General features: G+C 40.6%; 1 protein-coding gene across 7 annotated transcripts in view; it reads left to right on the forward strand.

Annotated features, from left to right (window-relative positions):
- Nucleotides 1-289: 289 nt before the first annotated feature.
- Nucleotides 290-26,404, forward strand: part of TNFRSF19 (TNF receptor superfamily member 19) — a 102,046-nt gene continuing 75,931 nt past the window's right edge. Inside the window, exons 1-4 of one of the 7 annotated variants that reach the window (XM_070578596.1) lie at nucleotides 402-903; nucleotides 7,799-8,324; nucleotides 18,795-18,897; nucleotides 21,063-21,173. In XM_070578596.1, coding sequence (XP_070434697.1) covers nucleotides 18,829-18,897; nucleotides 21,063-21,173 — 180 coding nt within the window. In that variant the 5' untranslated portion in view covers nucleotides 402-903; nucleotides 7,799-8,324; nucleotides 18,795-18,828. Of the gene's footprint in view, nucleotides 935-2,682; nucleotides 4,699-7,798; nucleotides 8,325-8,744; nucleotides 8,928-16,935; nucleotides 17,091-18,794; nucleotides 18,898-21,062; nucleotides 21,174-26,404 lie in introns of those variants that run through there. The other 6 variants (XM_070578597.1, XM_070578598.1, XM_070578594.1 and 3 more) reach the window with 6 other exon arrangements.

The following is a 26,404-nucleotide window of genomic DNA, read 5'->3' on the forward strand; positions in this document are numbered from 1 at the left end:
CTTAAAATCCTTACAGACTTTCACATCTAAAACAAAACCAAAAGTTTTAAATGTTATCCCCTCCATCTGGCAGTGTTTCTGGGTGTTTTTTGAAATGGTCTTATACGGATATTTAACTATTCTGAATATTTGATGCCGCATCTTTGTGGAAAATTGTGATTTTTATCAAAGAAGAGGCAATTAAGTGCTGTCACTTGGAACCTGGATCTTATCACACAAGAATCATCCCGCAGCAACTGCCGCCCTTTCCAACCGGGAAACAGATAACAGAAACCGTCCTGCATGAGGCACAATAGTCTAACGTGATTAGAAATCAGGCAAACTCTGGCTTCTCTTGAGCTGTACTCCCCCACAGGCTGAATTATAGCTCTCCTACCAGTCCCAAGGCGCTGAATGATGTCATGGGATCTGCAGCTCAGAGAGATGAAAGGGATAAAGCAGAACCCGCTGGCACTAGGCAAGGCTTCCAACACACAATCCACAACACAGCTTGGGAACCGAAAAGGCTACAGATCCAGCCACTCAGCCCAAGCTTGGGAGAACCGCCGGTATTGCCTCGCTGCAAAAAAAAAAAAAAAAAAAAAAAAGGAGGAAAACAACGTGATCGGGTTAAACAAAAGAATTTGTGGACGAGGAGGCTTGAGGGTGACTACCTGCTGAAAGTGAACTTTCTTAATATCCGTGCATCTATATAAATTTAGCCCTGCCTTTGATGTTCTGCAACTGATCACCGATCAGATTACGGGCATTTCATCTCCCTGCTCGTCTGCCTTTGATCTGCATGGTTAATTTTATTTTCTTGGATTTGAAGTTTCGTCTGGGCTTGTGCTGACATACATTTTTGGGAAGGTAGAAGCATTTGGCATAGAAGTGCTGCCAAGGAGAAACTAACTTGCAGAAAGGGTGAGTGCTGGAAAGAGTTCCTCTGCTGCAGGTACAGCATTTTGTGTGTTGTTGTTGCTTTCACTTCACTTTTCCTGTGTGTTCTAAGAGAAAGATGGTTTTAATCAATTAAAAATAAGCATTTCTATACTTGAATACTACATTATGCTACATGTGTGTATCAGAGTAAAGACGATACTCCACGCCATTTTCGTAATTTGTAGAAAAGAGTTTGCAGTGTCGTGGAAATTTTACTTGGAAATAAGTTGTTCAAAAGGACAAAACAGACGAGTGCTAACTTTAGCCTACAATCGGTCCTTCAGAGCCTGGGATCCTAGGCTGTAATTGCTCTAAGTATTTGCAGGTTACTTTATTTAGTAAACAGGCGGTGGAGCTTTACTTGATGCCAATGCTTTCTTGTTTTCTTATATAAAAGAGTATAGTGCATCTCTGGCACTACTGTTTCTTTAGTTTATTTCTTCTCTCACCTCCAAGACATAAACCTATCACATACATTTTTCTTATGCAGATAGCATCCTCAAGGGAATCACTGAAAAGCCATTCAAGTACGATTAAAGACTTTCATGTGTCAAACTGAAGAATTTTAAAGCAGTGAGGGTAAAGTTACACTAAGTTTGGTTAAAAACCCTCTAGTGACTTTCTGTAATCTTTGGAAATAACACGAGCCTTATTTGCAGAAACATTCGCAAGTTTAATATTCTAAATTAACATTTACTTTGAATTTATAGTGACAGCTGTCATAATTTAAAATCTGCCAACTGTTTATGAAAACTATCTGAGTAATCAACAGCTATTATGTTACATAAAATTTTTAGTCACATTTTCGCTTGGGTTTATGCTCAATATGGGAAAACCAAATTACACTGCTGTGCTGAATTTGAAAGTTAACTTGTTAATTCAGTGATCACACACACACACACACACACACACACACACACACAGTAAAATCTTTACATTGAGATGCAAGAACTGAATACAGTGGAGGAGTTCCATGTTCACTCCAGTTCATTTTAATGTTCCAGTCCTAAATTTATTTGGGTAAAATATTTAATTATCATCACAATAGTCTATTCTATGCCAGATGAACCTCAAAGAAATTCTAAACGATAAGACCAGTTGTCCTTCAGTCTGAAATTCTGATGAAACAGGAAAGGTCCAATGAGTCTCATTTCATATGTAATTAATCTTTCAGAGCCAATTAATTCAACTGCTTTCTAAACTTCCCTCCTGGGCTTAGAAGGAGGGCAATTAGCATTGTTTGCTTAATTTTAAAACTTTGATAGCTGTTAAGTGGAGATTATTCAAAACCGTACTGACTATATTTTTCAAATGTGTCAGTAAGAATTTAATCTAAGACTCAACTGTGGTTTTTAGTCATGCTTGGGAGAGGCATTTAAATTTTTGTTCTACTGACAATGTAAAAAAGCATGTTTATAATATTCCAGAGGATCAGTTTAGGTTGATTGTTTTCATTCATTTGTTTAAAAAACCCTCTTTAAATCATAAAAGCAGTATTAATATTCACATTCAGATAAAGAAAATTAAAGCAATGACTGGAGAAGATGCCTAAAAAAATAGTGTGCTTAGAAACTCGTGGTCACTTAGCTCAGATTTGGGATTTTTTAACTTTTTGAAATCTTTTAAATGACTGTTTATTCTGCTACCAGGCTCATTTCAACAAATACAGACTCTCCTCAGCACAAAACAAAAGGGAGAATTAGCAATTATCTGATTAATTTAGGGCTTTGTAGAAAACTAGCTTGGGCAAGTCAAGTCTTTGAAAATCCACTTCAGTGTCTGGATTAATTCACTTAATTGTTTCCTCCTTGTGTCTTCATTGAAAAATGAGATATTGTACCCAATTCTAAAGGAAAGATGGCTATTGCTGAGTGTGCAGGTACAGTCTCAAAAAGCGTTTCTGAATTAATGGCCGCACGATGATCTTGACTGTGGTTGAGCAGATGTACTCCATGGTGCTTCCTTCTAGGACACTGCTCAGAGCGCTTTCCTGTCTATTGCTTCAATGGCTGCTTTGTTCCTGCAGAAAGTCCAAGTCTTCAAAAGACTTTTATTTCTAATCCTGGTTCTGTCACTGATTAGCTATGTGACCTTAAGAGAGTCACTTCACTCAGTTTTCTCATGCATGAAATGAGGGGGTGGATCAGATCATCTTCATGAAATAAGCAGGGTGGAATTTTTATAGCCATCTTACAGATTCGGAAACTGAGACTAGAGAAAAGTAACTTGACTCTTAGCCAAGGTCACATGGCTAGCTTCCCAAGTCCTCGTCCAGCATTCTTTCTAGGTCACCATGCATAGTCTATTTTCCAACAACTGCTAAAACAAGTGCACGGGGTAGCTGATCGGAGAACAACGTTAGTTTAAAAGATAAAGATAGCCACTTCCTATGGCAGTACATTTTTTTCTTTCCATGATAGACATGTCAATCAACTGGATTAGTCTGGTTGTTTCCCGACTGTTCCTTTGCTTCTGCAGTTCTGACCAGTTGAGACACAATTACTGCTCACACAATTTACCGCAATATTTAAAATGACTTTCACAAAAAATTTAGTATATCAATGCAGTGTGGAATTATTTGTATTTGTGTGCGTGCGTGTGTGTGTGTGTGTGTGTGTGTATACAAGTTTGGCATTATAAAAGCACATCTTTGTGTGTTTCCAAGGAATTGATATTTTTTTAGAAGATGTTAACGGTGTCCGTGAAAAGTTTGATAGTTAATTAAAGGTTGTTATTTCTCAAAGGAGATTACCAGTGGGATTTTGAGATTTCAGTTTGCAAGTTCAATATGGGTTTGTACATGGTTTGTGTTCCATACTACATCTGATTATTTTAAGAATCCTCAAACATATTTTCATGAACTCTGGTTTTTTTCTTGGAAAAAATAATATATTTCTTGTGAATACATTTATTTATTGACTGTAAATTGTACACATACACACTGCTCTCAAGACCAAATAGCTGTCCCTCATGTTTTATCAATCTCGTAAAGGTTTCATATAAAACTTTACAGATTATTACTTAGTACCATTTACTAATATTTATGAATTCACTAATTATTAATTAATTCACTAATATTTATTGATATACTTGTGTATTGAATACTTGTGTGCCGGGCACTCTAACAATATTTGTTTAAACGCTATCTCATTTAAATTTACAGCATTTAAGTTTGTCATGCCCATTATACAGATGAGGAGAGTGAGTCTCCAGGGTTAAATAACACGCGTAAGATAACATGGTAATTAAGTGGCAGCACTAGAGTCTGATTTCAAATCTTTTGTTTTAGGGCTAGGAGCTAATTCTGCTATAAGAATTATATAAAGCTGAACTTAACTGCCAGCAAACATTATAGCCAAAATTTTGGCCAAATATGGTCTCCTGTTTTTCTTTCTTTGGTATATTCTGCGAGAGCTCTGAGAAATTTTTGATGGAGTTTTCCATCACTTGGCCTAGAATCTTCAGCTATGAAGCCCTCAGGACACAATCCATTCTTCCTCTGCTTCAGGACGAGACTGCTTTGGTCAGACTCCCTGTAAGGGCAGGTCCAGTTCAGCCACCCTGGAAAAATTAATAATTTGGTGCCCCTCTAAAGAGTGATTCTTTGAAATTTTGTCTGCTCAATTTAGAGGAACGGGCTAGGAAAAGGAGGACAGAGGAGGCCCCCAGGTGGCCATGCTGAAGTTCTCCTCTACTGTCACAGCCATTCAGCTTCGGCTCCAGAGTTGTCCCTCGAAACCACCCGCTTGCTGAATTCACCACCCGGAAGTTACCAAGGTCGAGAGGCCGTTTAACACTATCCGTTGTGACTTAAATTTGCTCTTTGGTGCAAAGGGGGAGGGAGGGGTGAGTTGGTAGGGTGGGGTTCTCGAGCAACTTTATCAAACCATTCCTTCCCACATAAACCACACTCTCCCTGAGAGGAGTTCTAAGCACATCTTTCTCCATCCTGCTTAAACGTCCCCAATACTTTGGCAGCCCCATCTCCTCGCATCATGGGCTGTGCCCAGTGAGCCCGTTTCTTAATTCAGCCATATGCAGAGGAGTCCGCCATATTCATCGGGAGAGAGAGGTGGAGGGTCAATGGCCTGTTTCTTCTCATTAAACTCATGAAAAGGCTGCCCAGTGGGGGTGTCGTAAGCTCACAAAGATCAGTGTAAGTGCTACAACTTATAACAACTTTGCTCTGTAAGTCATGAGTTTGACGTTATATACCCAAGTAAATAACCTCCTTGGCCTTTTCATGTATATTTGGCAAACTTTGTTAATCTTTGGGATTCTCCCTCCCATTTATTAATTCATTCCACAAATTTTTAATGAGTACTTACCATGTGACAGGCTCTGTGGACTAACAGACAAAATTCAGTATTCTCCTGGAGCTCGCATTCTCCTTCATTTTCCCAAGGAAAAGTGATTTACACTAAAAATTACTAGAAAGTTACACAATTTGCCATTAACTTTGCTTCCAGTGAGCTAGCTTATTGCTGAAACTATTTTTAAAAGAAGTTTGTTACTTCATTAGTTCAACTTTTTTGGGAAAAGATCCTAAACAAATGCACTGTGTATCAGCTTAGATGTTGCTAAAACTAGCTTCAGGAAACTGACCCTTAACATAATCTTAAAAACAACACCTCTACCAAGATCCTCATAATAATTTGGCTTTTCCAATAAAAATTTCAGTCCATTAATGATATTCAACGTTTTAAAGGGAGAAGGAAGGATGTTTGCAGCCCTAATTCTAATCATCGATTTCCTTCTGAATGAGTCTAAGAATCATACAATTAATTCTGTTCTACCGCCGGTCCTCATTTGTGGATCTGGGTTCTCATTCCGATCACACGATCATACTGTCTCCAGACCATATAGACACTCAAAGTGAGGGGGAGAGGGGAGTATTTATTTAACTTAACTAGCCTCTCCTTTAGAGAGTAAGATGCCTGTGATAGCTAGAGTGCAGAGGTTCGGTGCTGTTTGTCCCCACTGTCACATATCATTTCAATGATCATGTATTTACTGATGCTAGGCATTGTACGCCCCACAGAAGATAGACTGCTAATTATGGCTGCCATTTAGTGAGCACTTACCATGTGCCAGGCCTTGCACTAGGTGCTTTAAATACCTTATCTTAGTTAACAACCACAATAAAACAATGCATTTTACAGGTGAAGAAATGGAAATTTAGGGGCTGGCCCTGTGGCCAAGTGGTTAGGTCCGCACACTCGGCTTCGGCGGCCCTGGTTTTTGCCAGTTTGGATCCTGGGCATGGACCTAGCACCGCTCAGCAGGCCATGCTGAGGTCGCGTCCCACATAGCACAACCGGAAGGACCCACAACTAGAATATACAACTATGTACTGGGGGCCTTTGGGGAGAAGAAGAAGGAAAAAAAGAAGATTGGCAACAGATGTTAGCTCAGCTGCCCATCTTTAAAAAAGAAATGGAAATTTAGAGCGGTTAAGTAACATTTCCAACGGCATGCAACTAGTGAATGGCAGTTGGTATCTGAGACTAGATCATCTGATGCCAAAGCCTGGTTACCATAGTGTCTCTCTCCACAGGGAGCTAACAGGCTAACTGGGAAGATCAATCAAATACACATGAAATGATGCAAGAACTAATGAACTAATAATGTGTTACTGTCTCTAAGTACAAAAGGAGGCCAGAGAAAAAAAGAACATTTGGCTGAAGTCAAAGAGTAGTTCCTGAGCCAGCAGATTAAATTCCACTCAGAAAACATTCATTGAACATTTGTGTGAATGTTTGATACTATCAGAGATACAAGTTTGAACAACATATGCCCCTTCTCTGAAAGCAGTTTTAACTCTTTGAGGAAGAAAGCTGAGTCACAGATAATTATGACACAGGGAGAATGTGGCAAGTGCTGTCACTGCAGTAAGAAGGCCACAAACCTTGGAGAAACTCTTGAGAGTTGTGGCTTTTGAGTTGGTCCTGAAATGGGAGTAAAGTGAGTAAGGAGTTAGACAGGTAAGGGAAACAGGTGAAGAGGATGAAGCTTAGAGAGCAAAAGGAAGGGCAAGTTCAGGGCACATTTAAGGCAAGGCATGCAGACCAGTTTGGCCAGAATATGAAGTGTTCAGTCTACAGACAAAGATAAGGCTAAAAATGTGGGTGGAGCCCAACATGGCAGTCTTTGAATGCTAATTCAAGGAGTATAGAAGCCATTCTTGACAATGAGGAACCTCTTGTAAATATTTTAATCGGATAGTGACAGTGAGGAAAGGCAGGAGTGGGGAGTATTGGCTGGACAGAACAGCACGGAGCGTTTGATGGCGTGGCGAGATTCAGAGGAAAGGTGGGGAGGGCCTGTACTGTGGTGGAGGCGGTGGAAAGAAGAGAAGAAGAGGTCTTAAGAAAGGGTGAATGTGTGAGATCTTACAAAGGAAGAAGGAATAATTCAGCTTAAAAAAGATGTGCTGAGCATCCTATGTGTTAGGCTCTGCGATGTTCAGAAATTAAGATGTGCCCTCAGGAGACTGAAGTCTAGTTGGCAAAGGCACCCAGACAAACAGATAGCTTCCCTAGAACAATGAGCGTATTAGTGCCATGCACAGAGTCTGCAGTAGGACTAAGGAACAGCTGACAGGCTAGGGAACATATGCTTGCCTCGAGCTTCCAATGAGATAGTGTATATCATTTGAAAATCGTTTACAGAGAAGTCATTATTGTGATTTATATTCTGGCCCTGTTAGATTTAAAGTAGACAACCTTGAGGTGTGACACTTGGGAATGATAATATTTCTCATGTATTTTTCACAAGTACCTAGTACAGTACTGGGGTGTTCTCAGCATAGGATCACAAGATGTGCTTATAAGTGATTAACTATAACGATTTATTCATTCATTCAACAAATATTTAGTGAAAGGCTACTATGGGCCTTGGGGTGTAGAAGAGAAACAAAGGATTGGGTTCCATCCCACGAGACGTGCAAGTTGTGCCGGGGAAACACAGCCAACACAGGAGAAACGGCGGATGCCTCCTTGTACCAGCCATGCACAGTATCCTGCGTTTGAAGGAACTTTGCCTGTTTACTCAGTCTTCGGACAAATGAAACAACAATTACATTTCTATAGCATTCTACTGCTGGAAAAGCTTTTATTTTAAATGTACATGCTTCTCTTACTCCTTCCAATAAATCTGCAAAATGGGCACCATTAGCTCCCCTTCATAAATGCACAAACTGAAGCTCGGGAGTTTCAACACTTTACACAAAGTACCAGTGACGACACGGAGCCCAGGCTCTGTGCTCCCCGCACGTGGCCAGCGACGTCCAGTGACCCTGGGAGCTGGACTGGGCTGTTCCTGGCGTGGAGGAGATGGACACAGGCGTTCCCCACCACACACCCCTGAGCTCCAGAGGTTTCTGTCCGGTGGGCGAGCCTTGGGTGAGTATCTGCCGGGAAAACGCATCAATGAATGAATGAGGCGGCTGGGTCACCAGAGCTAGGTCACCGTGATCTGGACCCCCGGGGCAATGTGCCGCATCGTTTTCCGGAGGCCCTTTCTCATAGGCAGAAGCGGGCGCTGGGGAGAACAGGACCCCGCAAGAGGAAGCCACAAAGGTCCCAGGAAAATACGTGCAGGGTGGAAGCGCAGGCCCCTCCCCTCACAGCCAAGCTCTCGGTGGTGTGGGCGTGCTCCGTCCCCCGCCGCCCCAGGTCCGCCCGGGGCTGCAGTCCCCAGCTCCAGCAGCCGCGCGCGGGCCGCCAGCGCCTCCCGCCGCCGCGGGCCGAGCGGGGCCGAGCCGGGCTGGGCGCCGAGGGGCGGGGCGGGGCGGGGCTCCGGGGGCGGGCCCGAGCGGCGGCGGCCGTTGCCCGGCTACGGGAGAGCGCGGGCGGGCGGCGCGGGGCAGCGCTCGGCGTGCGCGCGGGGAGAGGAGCGGACCTGCTCCGCCGCCGGTACCGCGCGCCCCTGCGCCTCCGACTCCGGCCCGGCCTGCGGGGCGGGCGGAGGAGCGCGGCCTCCGAGCCTCTCAGGTGACGGGGAAGGTAGGTGCCCGCTGCACCCGGCGCTGTGCGGCGCCGCGCGCGGTCCCTCGCCCTCGCCCGCGTGCATCCCGCGGGAGGGAAACCGGAGAGGAGGCGGCGGCAGGGCGCAGGGAGGGGGCGCCGGCAAGGGCTGCCCACGTGCAGAGGAGCGCGGCGGGCGGACTGAGCCGGGCGAGGCGAACCGGGCACGGGTGACAGCCAGCGGCTGCCGGGAAGGAGGCGCCCGAGATGCTGGCGCTTTGGCCGCCGCAGCTGGAGGGACGAGAGGGTGGGAACGCCTCCCTGTCTCCGTTGGCGGTGGGGATGGCAGGACTTTGTCTTTCTGTCCAGGGACCCGGCAAGTAGAAAATCTGCTTGTAAGGCGAACGTGTGTGAGTATGCATATAAATCCGCGTGGGGCGTGACCCCCGCCTGAGACGATTGCGCCCCCTTTCCTGCCCGAGGCGCGTTCGCCCCGCGCGGCGCTGGGAGAGGCAGCCCCCGAGTGGGCGCGCCCCGGAGCGCGCTTCTCGGGAGGAAGCTGTCTGCAGGCCGGGGCTGCCCAGTTGTAGCTAAGGAGCCGGAAGGAGAACATTTACAAGATTTACAAGTAGTCCATAAACATGTTCATTCTGTGGAAAAAGAAGGTTTCGCCAATGTCAGCAGTATTTATTAGTACAGTGATGGGTAGAGCGTGGAATGGATTAGAAAGGTCAGCTCTCACAGCCCTGGACGCGGTTCTGATGCCGTGTCAGGGAATAGAAATTTAGCTAATGTGCTTTTGGAGATGAAGTTTGAAAGGACCAAAATTCAGTGATCTGTTTTGATGGTAGCGAACTATGCATCAAACCTACATTTACCATTGTAAGAAATCCACGTCACTTTGCTTTGGTGTTTCAATGCAAGGACTCAATTTACAAACAAAAGCATAAGAATTGTGCTCCATATTTCTTTAGTTGATACAATTTAACTCAAAATATATATGAAAGTGTAGTTTATACTCCAGTGAGAATTTGCCTTTACTAGGAGATGATTTCTTTATATAAACAGGAAACGGTTGTTAACCATGACTTCTGCAAACAGAAGAGTTTATTTTAATAGGTTATTTCATGAACAGATACTTCTGTGCGACTGGGAGGATTATACCGCATTCATTCAGGGTTTGCTCATTATGTTCTGCGTTGTGCGGTTTCACCTTAGGCATTTCTGCCAATGCTACTTTCATGTCGTTTAAAAAAAAGTTTTATTTCAAGGACTGCTTATTATCTAATTTAAAGATAGAACTAGAGAGGGTGAGAATTGAGTCCTTCTGTGGAGGACAGTTTTTGACGTTATTCCATAGAGATGTGGGTACTTAAAGAATTTTTCTTTGCGTAATATTTATCGAGTTCTGAAAATATTACGAAACATAAAAATGCAGTTTCCTTTTGAAACTGTTGCCTTGATATCAGTACATGGTACAGTATCATGAGCTCTGTAAGTTCTTTACTTTTTAATCTATGAAAATGTCTTATGACATTTGTTTTATTACCGAGGCCACATGGCTTTATTGACTTTAGGCTTTTTTCCCCGTAGTTTCCAGTGCTAACTCTGGGATACTGTGTTAGCATTATCTGGGCCGTTCATGGGAGTTATTTGTTTCTTTGACAGGAGTGTCTTTTGACTCTTGAGTCCAGACTGGGTCTTGAGTTTGTAGTTGAGGACATATGAAGAGTCTTTTTATGCAGTTGAAATTGCAGTGTAAAGTGCCTTTTCTATCCAGAAGACTTTAATAAGGAATATTCCTAATATTTAAGAAGCTATAAGAAGCTTTTAAAAAAGCAATTTTTTATTTTTACTTCAGATCATCATGAGTTTTAATTTATACCTACATGCATACACCCATGAATGGAAAATGAATTGAGACGTGTATTTGTCACATGCTGTCCTTCATATAGTAATTTAATTATAACTATACTAATAGCTCTGATACATGATCTAGGGCACATTGGGGACTTTTGAAGCACAAGGGAGGAATTCTGTTCACGCTCATGAGGAGAATTTGATTCTCCTTTTTCACCTGTTTGAATCTCTGAACCCAAGCTTAACCCAGCCCCTGTGACCAGTTCCCTTATTCAGAAATTAACACAACACCAACTAAAAACTGCAGGCATCTTTATTACATGAAAGAAGCCAAGTCCTTTCAAATCTGATGAATCAATATTTAAAGTCAAACATTTAAAATCCTAGAAAAGGCCAGCATGCTCTATCTGTGTTGACTACAGGTTTAGTAAGAATACCCACCTTGAGGGGCCAGCCTGGTGGCGCAGCGGTTTAAGTTGACACATTTCACTTCTCGGTGGCCCTGGGTTCACCGGTTTGGATCCCGGGTGCGGACATGACACCACTTGGTACACCATGCTATGGTAGGCGTCCCACGTATCAAGTAAAGGAAGATGGGCACGGATGTTAGCTCAGGGCCAGTCTTCCTCAGCAAAAAGAGGAGGATTGGCAGTAGTTAGCTCAGGGCTAATCTTCCTCAAAAAAAAAAAAAAAATACCCACCTTGAATAAATGTACACCCCAAATAAATAGACAGCTGCTGTGTGATAAGAGAGCCAGCAACAGTGAAATACATTCGTCTCATGGCAGCTGATTATGCACTGTTCAGCCTCTTTAAGGTAACCTCCTAGCTGAAGAAAAAGAACAGCAAAGCAGGATGAACACAGTTTCTTTTCATGATTTACTGGTTGAGGAAGGAGTTCATTCACCGTATTTTGTCTGTCTAAAATGTTTACATTTAAAAGTAAGATGTTTAAACAGTATTGGGTTATCTTCTAGTCCACACATCACAGTATATGTACCTTTTAAACTGAAGTTTTAAAACCTAGGTTTTAAAAAGAGAATAACCACCCATCAGTAATTATATAAGACAAAAGAACATGTATATGTGAAGATTAAATGTCGTTGATCCCCGCTTCAGTCAGCTTGGATGGGTCTAACATGAGGCAATTCTAAAAGAATGAAGGCTACTTGTACTGGAGAAGAAGACTACAAATGTTACAAAGAGGGCTTTTGGAATCTATCCAGACTTACTTCTACAATAAAAATTTAAACAGCTGTGTTTTAGAAATGGTTATACACTGTTCTCTTAACTGTGTCCATCTTTGAGGTCCCTTTAATCCTTGATGTTGCAGTTTATTCTTTCTGTATTTTAGGATAGAGAAACATTTATGAATTCGGGGAAAGGTACCTTGGTTACAATATGCTTGTTGATTGAACATTTTGAGAACGCTGACATGATTTTCCTAAGGCAAAGAGGATGGGTGTACAACTCCGAGAAATAAAAAGAATTAGTCTCAAAAAACGCTATCCTAAGTTAAGTTCTGTTAAAAAAAAAAATTGTAGCCTGACAGCAAGTACCCCCTAAGGTTTTTGAACTTTGGGGGAATTGAAGATGTTGTATTTGGCAACAGAACATTTTAAAGCTTGTAGAGCTTTTAGTAGAAAATATTTCATGATTTGAAAAGGGAAATCATTCTCATTTCCCAGCCAACAACAATATGTATATTTTCATTACAGCATACCTTTGTGAACTTCCTAGGCTCCAGGAGGGGCTGCCAATGCCACAACGTAGGAAGAATGATGTTCGGAATATGGGAAAATGGAAGGCTGTGATAAGGAACAGCTAGAGGCCAGGGGTTAGTGTCCTGTTTGAAGATAGCAGTACCCTAAATTTCTAATTAATGTTTTATTCTCTTAGCACATGAAATTGACCTTATTTCAAAGCCTTTTATGGTTATGTTCCACCATTAAAATGTAAAAGGCTGTATGTATAGCATGTGTAGCAATGCTGATTTTATGAATTGTAAGCCTGCCAGTTTACTTTAATGTTGATTTTAAAAAAATATATTTCAACCTATTGCATATTGGAAAAAATGTATGAGTTGAATGTAGCTTGATTACGTAATGTTAATACAGTTTTACTAGATGAAAACTGTTCCCAACTGCATGCACTGCCTGTTGGATAATAAATCAAATGGCTTTTAAGGGACGGAAAAGTAAAGAAAATTAAATAATTTATTCTGAAAAAAATTATCCAGATTATTTGAATTATTCTAAGAGTCATATATTTTGGTCATATACAAGATAAAAAATAAAGGTCATTCTCAGAAAGGTCACTGAATTGTTAAAATTAGAAAGATACACACCGGACCTTCCTCCTTAGTGATGTCTGTCAATGTTATAGCACTGCAGTCAAGGAATGGAGTCCTGACTGTGTTCTAACACAGTAACTTGTACTTCAATGTTGTTATTATTGCACGTATTTTTCATATGTATTGTTTTAGCTCTTACAACAATCCTGAGTAAAATAGTATCCCTAATTAATGAATTTCTTCATTCAGCGTGTATTAGGCACATATTTTGGGTGAGTTACAGTCCTAGAGTGAAGTCACAGTTCTTTGCTTTAAGCCTCAGAGCCTGTGGTGGTAAACTCAGATGGCTTGGTTGGTGATAAAATGAAGAAAGGGAGCCCATGTGACAATAGGGAGTGGTGGAGACTGGAGCACTAGAAAGTATATTCTTCTGTGTAAGAGACTATCAATGCTCAACTCTGGCTCATGTTACCTTGATGTGGGAGACATCGTTGCCAGATTTTCTAATTTTTCAAGAAAATTCTTCATTTTTAATATTAAAAACTTACTTTAAAAATTGACTACTATGGTGTCTGAAGAAAATAATGCTGCAGGCAAGATGGCAACACAATGGCTACAGAGCGAGAGAGGTTACCAGATAATTATGCCATGAGATAGAGAGAAGTCCAGGGTGCTATGGAAGCATGAAGGAGAGGTCATGCTAGCCTTAGGGAGATGCCAGAAGAACGGTGACAGATGGGGCAGGCATGGTAGATGAAGGCACAGTACACAGGAAGGCCCCAAGGCAGAAGGGAGGGTGGCAGTGGTTTGGGATCCAGTGGTCTTGTCCAGCCAGTAAGAGATGAAGCCTAGAGCTGCTCCTCCCCACTGGGGCTCCTGTAAACTGCCACCTCTGAGACCCTGCCTCTTTGCCTGTTGACACCCCAGTGTGGGTTTTCATGATTTAGACAAGGAAGTCAAAGGGCTATACATTTCAGCACCTTTGGATTTATCCCATTGAGAGGCTGGCTGGCGAGGACACATCCATGTTAGTTACCGTTCATTCAAATGAGCAGGCTGAGCAGCTCGATTTGATAAGCAGCCGCTTTCTATGCAGCTGAAGAGAACATTTGCTAGCTCTGCGCTTGCGGCTCCTGTATCTTCTGTGTTGCTTGCCTGGTTCTCTTGATCCTGTCCCCTGCTCCATATTGGGGAATAGCAGATATGAGGCAGAAATTCCATACTCCTAGAATACAGTAAACCAAGCATCGTTAGTCTTCTCCTTATTGCCTAGGTAGGGCCAGTTTCTCTGTGCACGTTTTGCAAAAATGAGTGCTACATTGTTAGTAGATGTTGTCTAGTCTGGATATTTTGACAAACTATGAAAACTGCAGTGGACCCATTGTACATAATCTCAATAATTTATGTATCTCATGCTTGATAAGTCATCCTCAAATAAATAGAACACTGAAATATATAAAAGGATTTTTGTATCTGAGCCAGACTCTGAATGTCCAGAAGTTAAAAGCATTTTCAGTAAATACCTTTTTATTGCCTTATTTTTATTTCAAATGTTATTACTTAAACACTTGTTTCATTAAATTTTCCCTTTTTTCATGAAGGCCAAAGCATTTTCAAAGGTATTTCATTTTATTCCCGGAAATTCAAGGTCACTCTTATAACACTCCACCAGCGAAAGTGTTTTTTTCCGAATACCCCGTAGCCGGGCTATCAGGAAAGGCGTTCAGGAGATTCCACCGCCCCTGCTGACCCCGGGACTCCCTCCAGTGCACCTGTGGGGTGTCCTTCCCCAGCCTGGTGCTGCCTCCACTCAGGCATCTGACACCTGTTTAATCAGAGTTTGTTGGATAAACGGCTAAATCATTAGATGTATGTTTTGTTATGTAGTTTGTTTTGGTTGACGTAGTCCTGCTCTGCTGCATGCCAGGGGTCCCGGATGCTGCCCTGGAGCAGGATACGGCCCTGCATCAACCTGGCAGAATGGCTGAGAGCCCTGGAGTCACCAGGCATGAGTTTGGTTCTGTTTCCACCATTTTTAGTACGTGTCCTTCGACTCTCAGGTCTCTCTCCCATAGTGTGGGGATAAATATCTACTTTAGAGTGTGGTAGTAAGGAAAAAACCTTATGCTTTTTATAAAGCCTTAACACAGTACTTGACATTATAAATGCTTCGTTCAAACTTTGGGTCTATTCTTAGTCTTCGAATGCTTTCTGCAGGCCTGTGCATCTTAAAACATGACCTGCCACTCGGTTGTGACCGTCCGAATAATGTCTCCTGTTTGTCTAACAGGTTACAATCTTCAAGGACTGTCACATACACTGGATCATTTGATTCTCAGTATAATATCATTAACAGTGACAGCAATCCTTGCTGACACTTACGTAGCACTTATTATGGGCCAGAAACAGTCTATATCAGTTAACTCTCCTATGAGCGCTTCACAGTGGTTAAACTCACTCACGCCTCACGGCAACCTCAGCAGGTAGGTGCCATCACTGTGCCCAGTTTAGAGATGATGGGCGAGACTTAGGTTAAGGAACGTGTCCAAGTTCACACAGCTAATAAGTGATGTTCTCAAAAACAGCAGCAGCAATAGCAACGTCAGCAGCCATCCATCATCGATGAGGCTTTTCTTCTGTTCCAGGCACTGGGCTAAGCACTTCATGTGCATTATCTCAGTTAATCCTTGCCACACCCCTGTGAGTAGCTTCTGTTTTTATGTCTACAGATAGATGTTTTAAAGTGACATTGCTAAGAAATGGAGCTGAAAACCCAGGTGTTTCCAGTTGCCTCTGCCAGTCTGGATAAAACCCTGGCTTTTTTCACCCATATTGAATTTACATGCGGAAAACTATTGGTACTTGACTGTAGGTCACCCCAGCTGCCGTCAGGACGATCTCCCAGCCCGGGATCCAAACTGGCGAAGCCCCAGGCTGTCAAAATGAAGCACATGAACTCAACCTCTCCGCCGCGGGGCCAGCCCCTATTTTGTGGTTCTTCATTCTCTTAACTGATTCAGTAGACATTCACTGAGCAGCAGTATGTGCCAGGCACTGTGCTAGACACGGGAATATGAGAGTAATAAGGTGGGGTCCCTGTTTTAATGGAGTGTACAGTCTGTTGAGTAAAGCTGACCTACAGCTAAGCATAATTGCTCTGCAGTGCGATAAATGCTGCACGTGAATGTAGAAAGGGCTTTAGGGCCATAGGGAGCAAGTCTTCACTGTGCTTGGTCATGGACAGCATCTCAGCAGGGTGACAGTGAGTTGGTTCTTGGTGGGATTTGGTAGGAGAAAGGCTCTCCAGACCAAGGTTACAGTGTGTGCAAGAGGGCAAGATCGTGGGTGTTCAGGAGAAACATGAGTGCCCAAGCGTGGCTGAGCTGGACAGGCAGTGAGGGCAGTGGCCAGTGATGAGACTGGCAGGCCAGTGGGTGAGATTATAAAAGGTATAGGTGCCAGACTAAGGAGTTTAGAAAATAATTTGCAGGGACAAATTCATTCAACTATTCAGTTTCACATGAGCGTTGGGGGAATAATACAAATCAGCAATAGGATATAGTTCCAGTAGTTTTTTCCTACCTATCGTCGAAAAGAAAAATTTCTTGGTGATGCAAAAATCATAGCACTTTATTCAGTTTTCTCCTTTCTTTGGTGGTGTTTATGTGGTTTTTATCTTGTCACCTCTTTTAATTTATAAACTTTTAAAGGAGAAGGACCATATCACTTACCTTTTTGCCCCAAGAACACTATACGTAAATTTTTTCATGATTAATGAGATTTTTACGTTATAAAGAGTTTTGGGGAAAAAGGGCTAAATTTCACCCAGAATGCCACAATATAAATGTAACGGTTGATAATATTTTGGCATATTTATTTTTGCACATAAAATAGGTGTGTCTTATGAAATGAGAATCATATTGCCGTGACTTTGAACTTGATGTGCATGTCAGTGATTGCCTTATAAGAAGATGCTGCAGGATTTGTCTGCTTCCACAGAAGTTAGTACAGCATCCCAGTATTCTGTCCAGGCTGGTTGCTCGATTATGGTGCGCACTGACTGACTCTATCAATGTCTTTTTTCTCATTATTTTGTGTAAATGCTTTGGTATTTGTACCTTTTCCATATTAGTGTAATTCCACATAGATTTTATGTTTTTTACTTTTAAAAATTAGCACATTTTAAAAAATTTAGGACCATGTTGAGAAAGATAACCTGAAGCATACCTTTCAGAGAATGTGATTTTATCTGCTGACCCCAATCCTGTGTCTACACAAGCAGTAAGCCGCATAGTTGGGTAATTGCTGGATGATTTTGAGATATGCAAGGGGGGAAAAAAGCTATGACCAAGAAGCTGGAAAAGCAAAAAATGTTGTTTGAATTCACTCAAAATGGTTCCTTCATTCAACAAATGTAAAAATGATCTTTCATTCTCTGATGCTTGGCCCTGCTCAGGCAGCTGAAATGACCATTGGGTTGTCCATCTCCAGGCTGTGTTCGGGTGCACCCTGGTTGGCTGCTGGGCCCACGTTGAGACAGCAGCCTGCCAGCTCTGCTTCCGTTGTTGCTACTGGCGTTGTTTTTCTTGAGCTCTTTGCCCACGGTTCTGGTTCTCTGCTCTGCTTTCTTTCTAAGCAGGCAGATAATCTGTGTTAGGTCTCTGTTAGTTTTGGAAGGTTCGACTCTAAGGAGAAACTGAACCGTTGTTTCTCTGCCTGACAGATGGACCCACCAGATGAGTCTTCACTTTTTTTTTTTTTAAATAAATCTCTTCTCTTGATGTTGTGTGGATCTGTGAAAAAAAACAGCCAGATTGGTTTCTACATTTTAGATCATTTCTGGTGAGGATAAAGAGGCTTGGATTATCTTTTATTGAAATGTCAGGTGCCTCCAATTTCATCACTTGTAAATGATTTTTAGATGTGTTTAAATGAATGCTTATTTTTCTGCTAATAGATAATTTGCACTGTGCTGGTTTGGGGAGGAATTCACAAATGCCAAATGTTAGCTGTGTCTGCTTTTTAGTGGAGCTGAAGGCTCCAGACCCAGGTATACCATTTTCACTAAACACAGCAGAGAGTTTTGCAGGGTATATGTGACACAGGGACACTGGGGCCAACCCACCTGTGTTCGCATCTAACTCTGCCTCTTAGCAGCAGTGTGACCTTGGGCAAGTGACTCAGCCCTCTCTGAGCCTCAGTTTCCCCCATCTCTAAACTGGGGATAACAATACTATCTACCTTCCCGAGTAGTTGTGAAGATTGTCAGTTAACATGCTGAAAATAGTACCTAGCACAGAGTGCTCAGTGCGGGTTGTCGTTTTATCACTACTGTATCCTGCTGGCGCTCACTCAACCTGTATAAATGGAAGGTTTATATAGTCACTGTTCGAATGTAATTCTCTACTGGGTGAGTAGATTGGACACTACACAGACCTGGTTAGAAAATAAAGGCATGTAGAGCCTGGGAATTCAGAGCCAGTGGGAGTTTTGCATAGAGTGTGTTAGTAGACAAAGCTTCGATTCTCATAGCCTCAATTTTTAAAGAATCCCGTATTATTTGCCTATTATATCTTTTTTAAAGGTTTTATTATTTTAAGGTTTTATTATTTTAAGGTTATTATTTAAAGGTTTTTCTTATTTTAAAACATAATTAATATTACCTAGTATATGTAGCAAATGGTAAACATTATATAGTAAATACAGAGCATCTTCACTAATGTTATTTATGTTAACTATATCTTATCTTTTAGAACTCTTCAAGGATAAATACATTTACTAAGAGCAATGGCTTTAAAAGTGCTACTCGAACAAGAGAAAAGATTTTTCACCGTTGTAGTTTTACTAGCCTGTTTGGTAAGTCAACTCTTAACTTTCATATGAATGTGGTGAAAATTCCTATAAGTAGAGCCAAAACTATTTTCTATGTCTAATTTCATATTTTAAAACATTTTTCATTGCATTTTTTCATTGTGACATTTAATTAATAAGTCAAAAATTGCTGCTGTATCTGGACATTTGTAACAGTCATTGAAATTGCCTTATTTAAATTTAGTTGAAGTCAAAATCATAGTGTTCCTTGCAGCCCCGTGACAATGATACCTTGGTTTACAGACGTGTCTCTCACAGCACATCCCAGACCCTGACAAGACCATCAATGCCGGTTCGGAGCCCATGACTTACACACTTTTTGAAGAGCTTAGAATTGATTTTTAAAAGAGCTGTTATTTTTATGTAGTTATTTATATCTTTCTTGCTTCCAAAAAGTGTTAAAGACAGATGGGGAATTTTAATGTCTGAAAGCTTGACACAAAAGATCTATGAAGGTGTTTGAAAGAACTGAAACATTTAATCTGGAGGTATAATCATGATTTACACTGAATTATTTATACCGAAGGCAGCCCCTAAAGTCTTCTTGGAAGACAGAGTAAGAGGAAATGGGGTCAGATTGGAGTCTGAGATTCAGACAGATGCAAGGAAAGCTTCCTTCCTTTGGGATGAGGTTGTTGAACACTGGAAGAAAGGGTGTAGGATGGAGGTTGTGGAATTTCTTTCTCAAAGCCATTACAGTGTGTTTGCTGGAGAAGGGCTCTCCTACCTCTTAAATGAAATCAGGCTCCTCTACGATTGGTGGTGAAGGGGGGTTCAGAGAGGTGGAAGGAGATTGTCAGATCTTTAGCCCCAAATCATGTTCTGACCCTAAACCCACCTTGAACTCTCCCTCCTGCCTGCTCTAGAGGTTAAGGCTTTGGTTTTATTTAAGGAGGCTGGCGGACATCCTTACAGATATTCCTGCCTCAAGGTGGAGGGTAGTTTGTACTGAATGACTGCTCATTATTATAACCACCAAAAACAATTTTCGTGTGCCTGTGTGATGGGCATTATACATAACAAGTCTCTGTTCGCCCGTGCTTCCTAAGGTTTTCAGCCTTCACTTAGGAAAACAAAATTATAGTCAGGAGTGTTACTGAGGCCACTCCTGCTTAGGGTAAGAGGTGGAACTGAATGTTGTCACCAATCTGAGATTCTATTAATATCCACTTTTTTTATGAAATGCTATCTGTTACGAAGCAGATAAACACACTTTGTAGGATGATAGTATATGAAGTAAACTTATTGTTTTTACATAAAATAAGAAAAAAAGGCTATATTTTGGAAAATAATTTACAACCTTTATTTTGCCAAAGTTGATAATCTTTCTATATCAAGTCCTGTGCTTATTTCTATATTGATAATCTTTCATATTAAGTCCTATGCTGTGAAGCAAAGTCTGTAGTTAGATCCCATTTAAATGGTTAAATGGTCATGAGTAAGAATGTAAGTTCCTATTTACGTAGCACTTTTACTTTGAAGAGTTCAGAGAGTTTGGCCACTGTTCTCATCTTTATCATCATCAAGAATTTTACTCATCTCATGACTGTCAGATAGTATTTTTTGGAAGACAGACTCTAGGTAAATGCGGTTCAACTGAAAAAGATTGAAACTTCTATATCAAAACCGTGTGGCGGATATGTCTGAAGGATAACAGCAGAGTCCTTGTGGCTATCCTAATTGATTCCATTTGTTTATTTATCTAATTCATTATACTTAAATGTGTTTATATTTCTTGAAGATCAAAAAAACATTGTTTTTGAATTCAGAATTCTTCAGGTTGCAAAAGGATCTCACGTCTCTTACGACTATTCTTTTATACATCCTCTTACTAGAAAAGAAAGTGGCTCCTAAGTCATCTTTTTCCCTGGGTACTCAGAAAAGTATCAAAGGAAGATAGCGATTAATTCCAAGAAAAAGGGAGACCTCATTCAGGGTCTCCAGAGAAGAAGCAGGCTTATTGATTTATTTGTTCCACTGACTTACTCAGAAAGTGGTTTTTCCTCCTAAAGTGAAAATTCATTTAAGAAGAATTTTAAATTAATGTTTACATTCAGTGATTGTGTGAATAATACTGATGATATTGTTTGTTTTGAAAAAAATTTAATTTACTTACTTTACAATAACGCTTTGTGAAACATTTTTTTCAGGCATGTGAGGTGATTTGTGAAACAGGAGACTGTAGACAACAAGAATTCAGAGATCGGTCTGGAAATTGTGTTCTCTGCCAGCAGTGCGGGCCAGGCATGGAGTTGTCTAAGGTAGATGTTGGATACGTGGTAAAGTTGTCGATCGGTGTTTTTAAAATGTGTTCTTTTCAGCTAAATTCTTTTTGTTAATTACTAGTGAAGATTTGGACACCATGACAGAATTCTTGGTTCATTATGTCACTTTAGCCAAACATTATACAGTTCCCTTTTCAGTACTTTTGATTCATGTGTGTTACTGAGATAAAAAAAATAGGTTCTAATAACCAGAATTCAGTAGCTGTCATTGTTTTATATAATTTACTGTTTATCATATTTTGCTGAAAGAATATAATTTCTAAGGTTTATTTAATTAAAAGAATCAGTATTCTACTAACGGTTTAAAAACAAAGCATTGATAACAGAAAATGGTAATACTACCCTTTACGGGGCCTTCTTTTTCTTACAATGATTGTGACCATTGTCAAGAAGTAGAGCCCAACAGTGACTTAAGTAACCATCCTTCAAGGTAGTAGTTCTTTTCCAAACCTGGGTTTTGAACACTCCTTTGACCATGCAATTATTATTCATCTCCCCGTGTTGAGTGTGTGTTACTCTCAGTAGCGTTTTAAGTATATTCATTTTCACCACTATTTAAGAAGCACTGTGTCCTAGCAGGGCATATTTCAGTCTTGGATGTTCTTGGGGCCTTTCTTTTTTGTGAGCATGTTCAGAGCTATACATTCATTTGCTTTATTTTCTGACCTTTTGAAGATGTTACTAGTTGTGGACAATTGATGTATCCTTTTGTTCTAAATAAAGCATCAAAGTCTTCCTGTTAGAAAAGGAACAAAAGATTTTTCTTTTTATTTAAAGTGACTTTTAGAAGAGAAGTCCTTTGCCTCTACAGACTGCCATTATTGAAAGTTGAGTCTTGTCATTCATAGATTTTTGATCAATGATCTACAAACAGCAGGAAACAAAGAATTATGCTTTCCACAAGTACTTCCTGGAGGATGGCCCTCTCTGGTGGTTGTGTTAAATAAGTGCTGGCTTTCAGGATCCTGGTTGACTGGAGCATCTCAGCTGATGTTTTTCAATCCCTGTTGATTGTAAAGTATGTGCATTTTCAGACATAAGTTCTGCTATGTAAGGCGTAAAAAGATCCTTTATAGCAGCTCTGCATACCTATGGTCAGTGAACAAAGTAGTTAAAAATGGAATAGTGCCCAAGAGGAAAGTAGATGATGATGATCTCCACTCCTCAAAGAAGAAGGAAATCCTTCTTTTCTCAAATCACTATGGAAATCTGAATGAAACTACACAGAATCTAAGAGATGAATAAATTATTTCTGAGAAGTTGCTCCCTAACTTTCATCCTTTGAATCCAGGAAATACAACCTCAAAATAATTTCTGGAGAATCAGACCAGAAGATGAAAGTCCTATAAGCTCTAATATTTCCTTTTTAAAGATTTTATTTTTCCTTTTTCTCCCAAAGCCCCCTGGTACATAGCTGTATATTTTAGTTGTGGGTCCTTCTAGTTGTGGCATGTGGGACGCTGCCTCAACATGGTCCGATGAGCGGTGCCATGTCCGCGCCCAGGATTCGAACCGGTGAAGTCCTGGGCCACTAAAGCGGAACGTGCGAACTTAACCACTCAGCCACAGGGCCCAATCTCTAATATTTTTTATTTAAAAAGTCCATCTTCTGAGATTATCTGGTAACAGTTTCTGTATTTCATAATTTCCCATTGATAACCAGAAGAGAGATTTTTCTCTTAGGTAGCAGTTTTCCCTGAGTATTGAAACAGCCGTCCAACCATGTTACATTGGAAGCAATCAAAGGGAAACAATGTGAATAATTCTGCCTTTATCTGCTTATTTTATTTATTTCCATTTCAATACTTATTATCATTTTCTTCATTAAAAAAATAGACCAGAAGAAATCGAGTGAGAAAGGATAAAAGTAAAGGTAATGATGTCACTGAAAAATTAGATTCATAAGACCCACTGAGATGCTCAGATGTTCTGAGTGGGTCCATATTCCTGGGTGCCCTGATGTGTCCACCTGGAGGACAGACAACCAACTCCTTCAGCTTTCATCCTCAGTGTCTAAACAGTGTGCCTTGCTCCTGACAGACACATAGCATATCTTTGCTGAAGGAGTGAACAGATCAGCCAACCTCTGATAGTTCTCGGGGAGAAAAGTGACCTTTAAATCTAGTAATATAAAAGTTAATGAATTTGTGTGTATTATAAATAATATTTTTGCTAAGTCTTTTATCTTGATTTTAGCTCATAGTCAATAAAATTAGCAACTGAGCCTTGCTCATACTCTAACATGCAAAACAGAAGAGAGGCAAAGGTGGAAATCCAAGCCACAATGAGATGTCACCTCACACCTGTTATAATGGCTATCCTCCAAAAGGCAAGAGAAAACAAGTGTTGGTGAGGACGTGGAGAAAAGGGAACGCTTGTGCCTTGTTGGTGGGAATGTAAATTGGTGCAGCCACTATGGAAAACAGTATGGAGGTTCCTCAAACAATTAAAAATAGAACTACTGTATGATCCAGCTTTTCCACTTCTGGGTATTTAGCCAAAGAAAATGAAAACACTAACTGGAAAAGATATATGCACCCTCATGTTCATTGCAGAATTATATATAATAGTCAAGATATAGAAACAACCTAAGTATTCCTCAGTGGATGAATGGATAAAAGAAATGTGGTATATATATCTATATCTATATCTATATATATATATATATACACACACACACACCACCATATACACAGTGGGATATTATTCAGCCATAGAAAGAATGAAATCTTGCCTTTTGCGACAACATGGATGGACCTTGAGAGCATTATGCTAAATGAAATAAGCCAGACAGAGAAAGACAAATGCAGTAAGATCTCACTTACATGTGGAATCTAAAATAAACAAACAAAAAACTGAAAAACACAGCTGACAGACACAGAGAACAGATTGGTGGTTGCCAGACGTTGGAGGCATGGGCAAAATGGGTTACAGGGGGTTAAAAAAGTACAAACTTCCAGCTATGAAATGAATGTCATGAGATGTAATGTATAGCCTGGTGACTATAGTTAATACTGTATTGTATATTTGAAAGTTGCTAAGGGAGTAGATCTTAAAAGTTTTCATCACAAGGAAAAGAAATTTGTAACAATATGTGATGGTGAATGTTAACTACCCTCACGGTGGTGATCATTTTGCAGTATATTCATATATCAAGTCATTATGATGTAAATCTGAGAGTAGTTTAATGTTATATATCAATTATATGTAAATTTAAAAAGAGAGAGAGAGAGGCAAACATACCAATGGAAATATACAACTAAATAATTATTTTTATTTCTCAGTTAACTAATTAAGGCAAGGAGCTTGAGGTTTTTATAAGCAGTTACTTTGGGGCTAGAAATTTCTGTGCCGTCCACTCATGAATTTGCAGTTGGTTCTTTCCAGGCTGCCTTTGTTAAGTTTATAGCAATAGCATACCTTTCAGAGGAAAGAAAAGTAAGTTCTGAGTATATTAAAATCAGATAAATCACAGAACAAGTATATTCAACTGGTTAATTATGACTTTCAAGCTTTACAAATCCAGGGAAAATTTATTCTTTTGACCAAGACTCAGCTTTTTAAAAAATTTTCACACAGCTCCGTTTATAAATAATCTAGTTGCTTTTTACTTGGAATACTAGATATGTAGTCTGGAGGGGGTACCTGAGAATTTGTAATGAATAGATCAGTCTAAGAGCATCACCTTTTTACCTGAGGCTGACGGTTTTCATTACCTGTGGTGTCTGAAATTTTGAAAGCACGATCACCAGTAAATATTTTAAAGTTAGTTATGGAAAAGTAGAAAGCTGGATCAAATTATTGATATCCACAACTAAAGTTTTCCTTAAAACTTTTTAAAAAGTGCATTTTCACCAGACATAAAGCTTTCAAATTACCTTTATTCTAACATGATGATGTTACTTGTTTTGCTGTACTAAGGCTAATTTAAAACTTCTGTCCATTTTCTAATATCATGTCTCTCTATCTAAAATAACAAACCCTGGGTCATGAGATTCTTTGAATTACATGTGTCTGTGTCTTAAAACTGAAGCTTGGAAATACTTTGGGTAAGCAGAGACAGTTAACATTTCCGTCTGTGGTTTTGTTACTCCTAATTATTATTTTGGGGCAAGACATTCAGTTCTGTTTTTCTCAGGGTATCTGTGCTTGCTTTCCCATTGTTAGGGCTCTGCCATTTAAAACATGAAGTTGGGGGGGCCGGCCCCGTGACCAAGTGGTTAAGTTCCCGCGCTCTGCTTCGGCGGCCCAGGGTTTCACGGGTTTGGATCCTGGGTTCTGACGTGGCACCGCTCATCAGGCCACCCTGAGGCAGCGTCCCACACAGCACAGCCAGATGCACTCACAACTAGAATATACAACTAGGTACTGGGGGACTTTTGGAGAAGAAAAAAAAAGAAGATTGGCAACAAATGTTAGCTCAGGTGCCAACCTTTAAAAAAAAAACAAAAACCATGTAGTGGGGCTTGCGGGAGCTACTGGAACAGCCTTCCTGGAGATGGTGCGTCCTTGCCACACCTGTGGTGTACGGTCAGTGGCTCCACCGACCTCTTTTCATTTTCTTTCAATTATTAGATGGTAAGAAGTCCCCACCGAGCTCCATAATATCATTGTTGCTTATTTAAATTGACGCCCTTTTGTTCTTTGGCCGCTTTTTAAATGATTACTTATGTTAACCTTTCACCTTGGAAACTTTGGGTTATATTCATCTAAAGGATGTCCCTTAACATAACAGAGATGTATTATCTCTCAAATATGTCTTTAATTATTACTCTGTAATACATATCATGCAACCAAAATAGATAATGTTAGCTAATGTTTATTATAACAAGCCAGGTTCCATGTGATGTTCATATATTACATAACGGAATCCTTACAACCTGTGTCTCAAATAGCAAGTATAACTACCTTGTTTCATAGGTGGAAACTGAGACAGAGAGTTAGTTATCTGTCCAGGGTCACTGTTAGTGAGTGCCTGACAGTGAGCACTGGGGAAGGAGGTGGAGCCACTTGGGGGTGACCATCTGTTTCTCATTTTGACAGTGCTCTGTCCAGCACTGTCCAGTAGAACTTTCTGTGATGGTGGAAATGGTCCGTATCTGTGCTGTCCAGTATGGCAACTCCTGGCCGCTGTAGTTATCAAGCGCTTGAAATGTGGCTGGTGTCACTGAGGAACTGGATTTTTTATTGTACTTCATTTTAATTAA

The sequence above is a fragment of the Equus przewalskii genome, chromosome 16 (assembly GCF_037783145.1).
Source record: "Equus przewalskii isolate Varuska chromosome 16, EquPr2, whole genome shotgun sequence".
In the NCBI taxonomy this organism is placed as follows: Eukaryota; Metazoa; Chordata; class Mammalia; order Perissodactyla; family Equidae; genus Equus; species Equus przewalskii.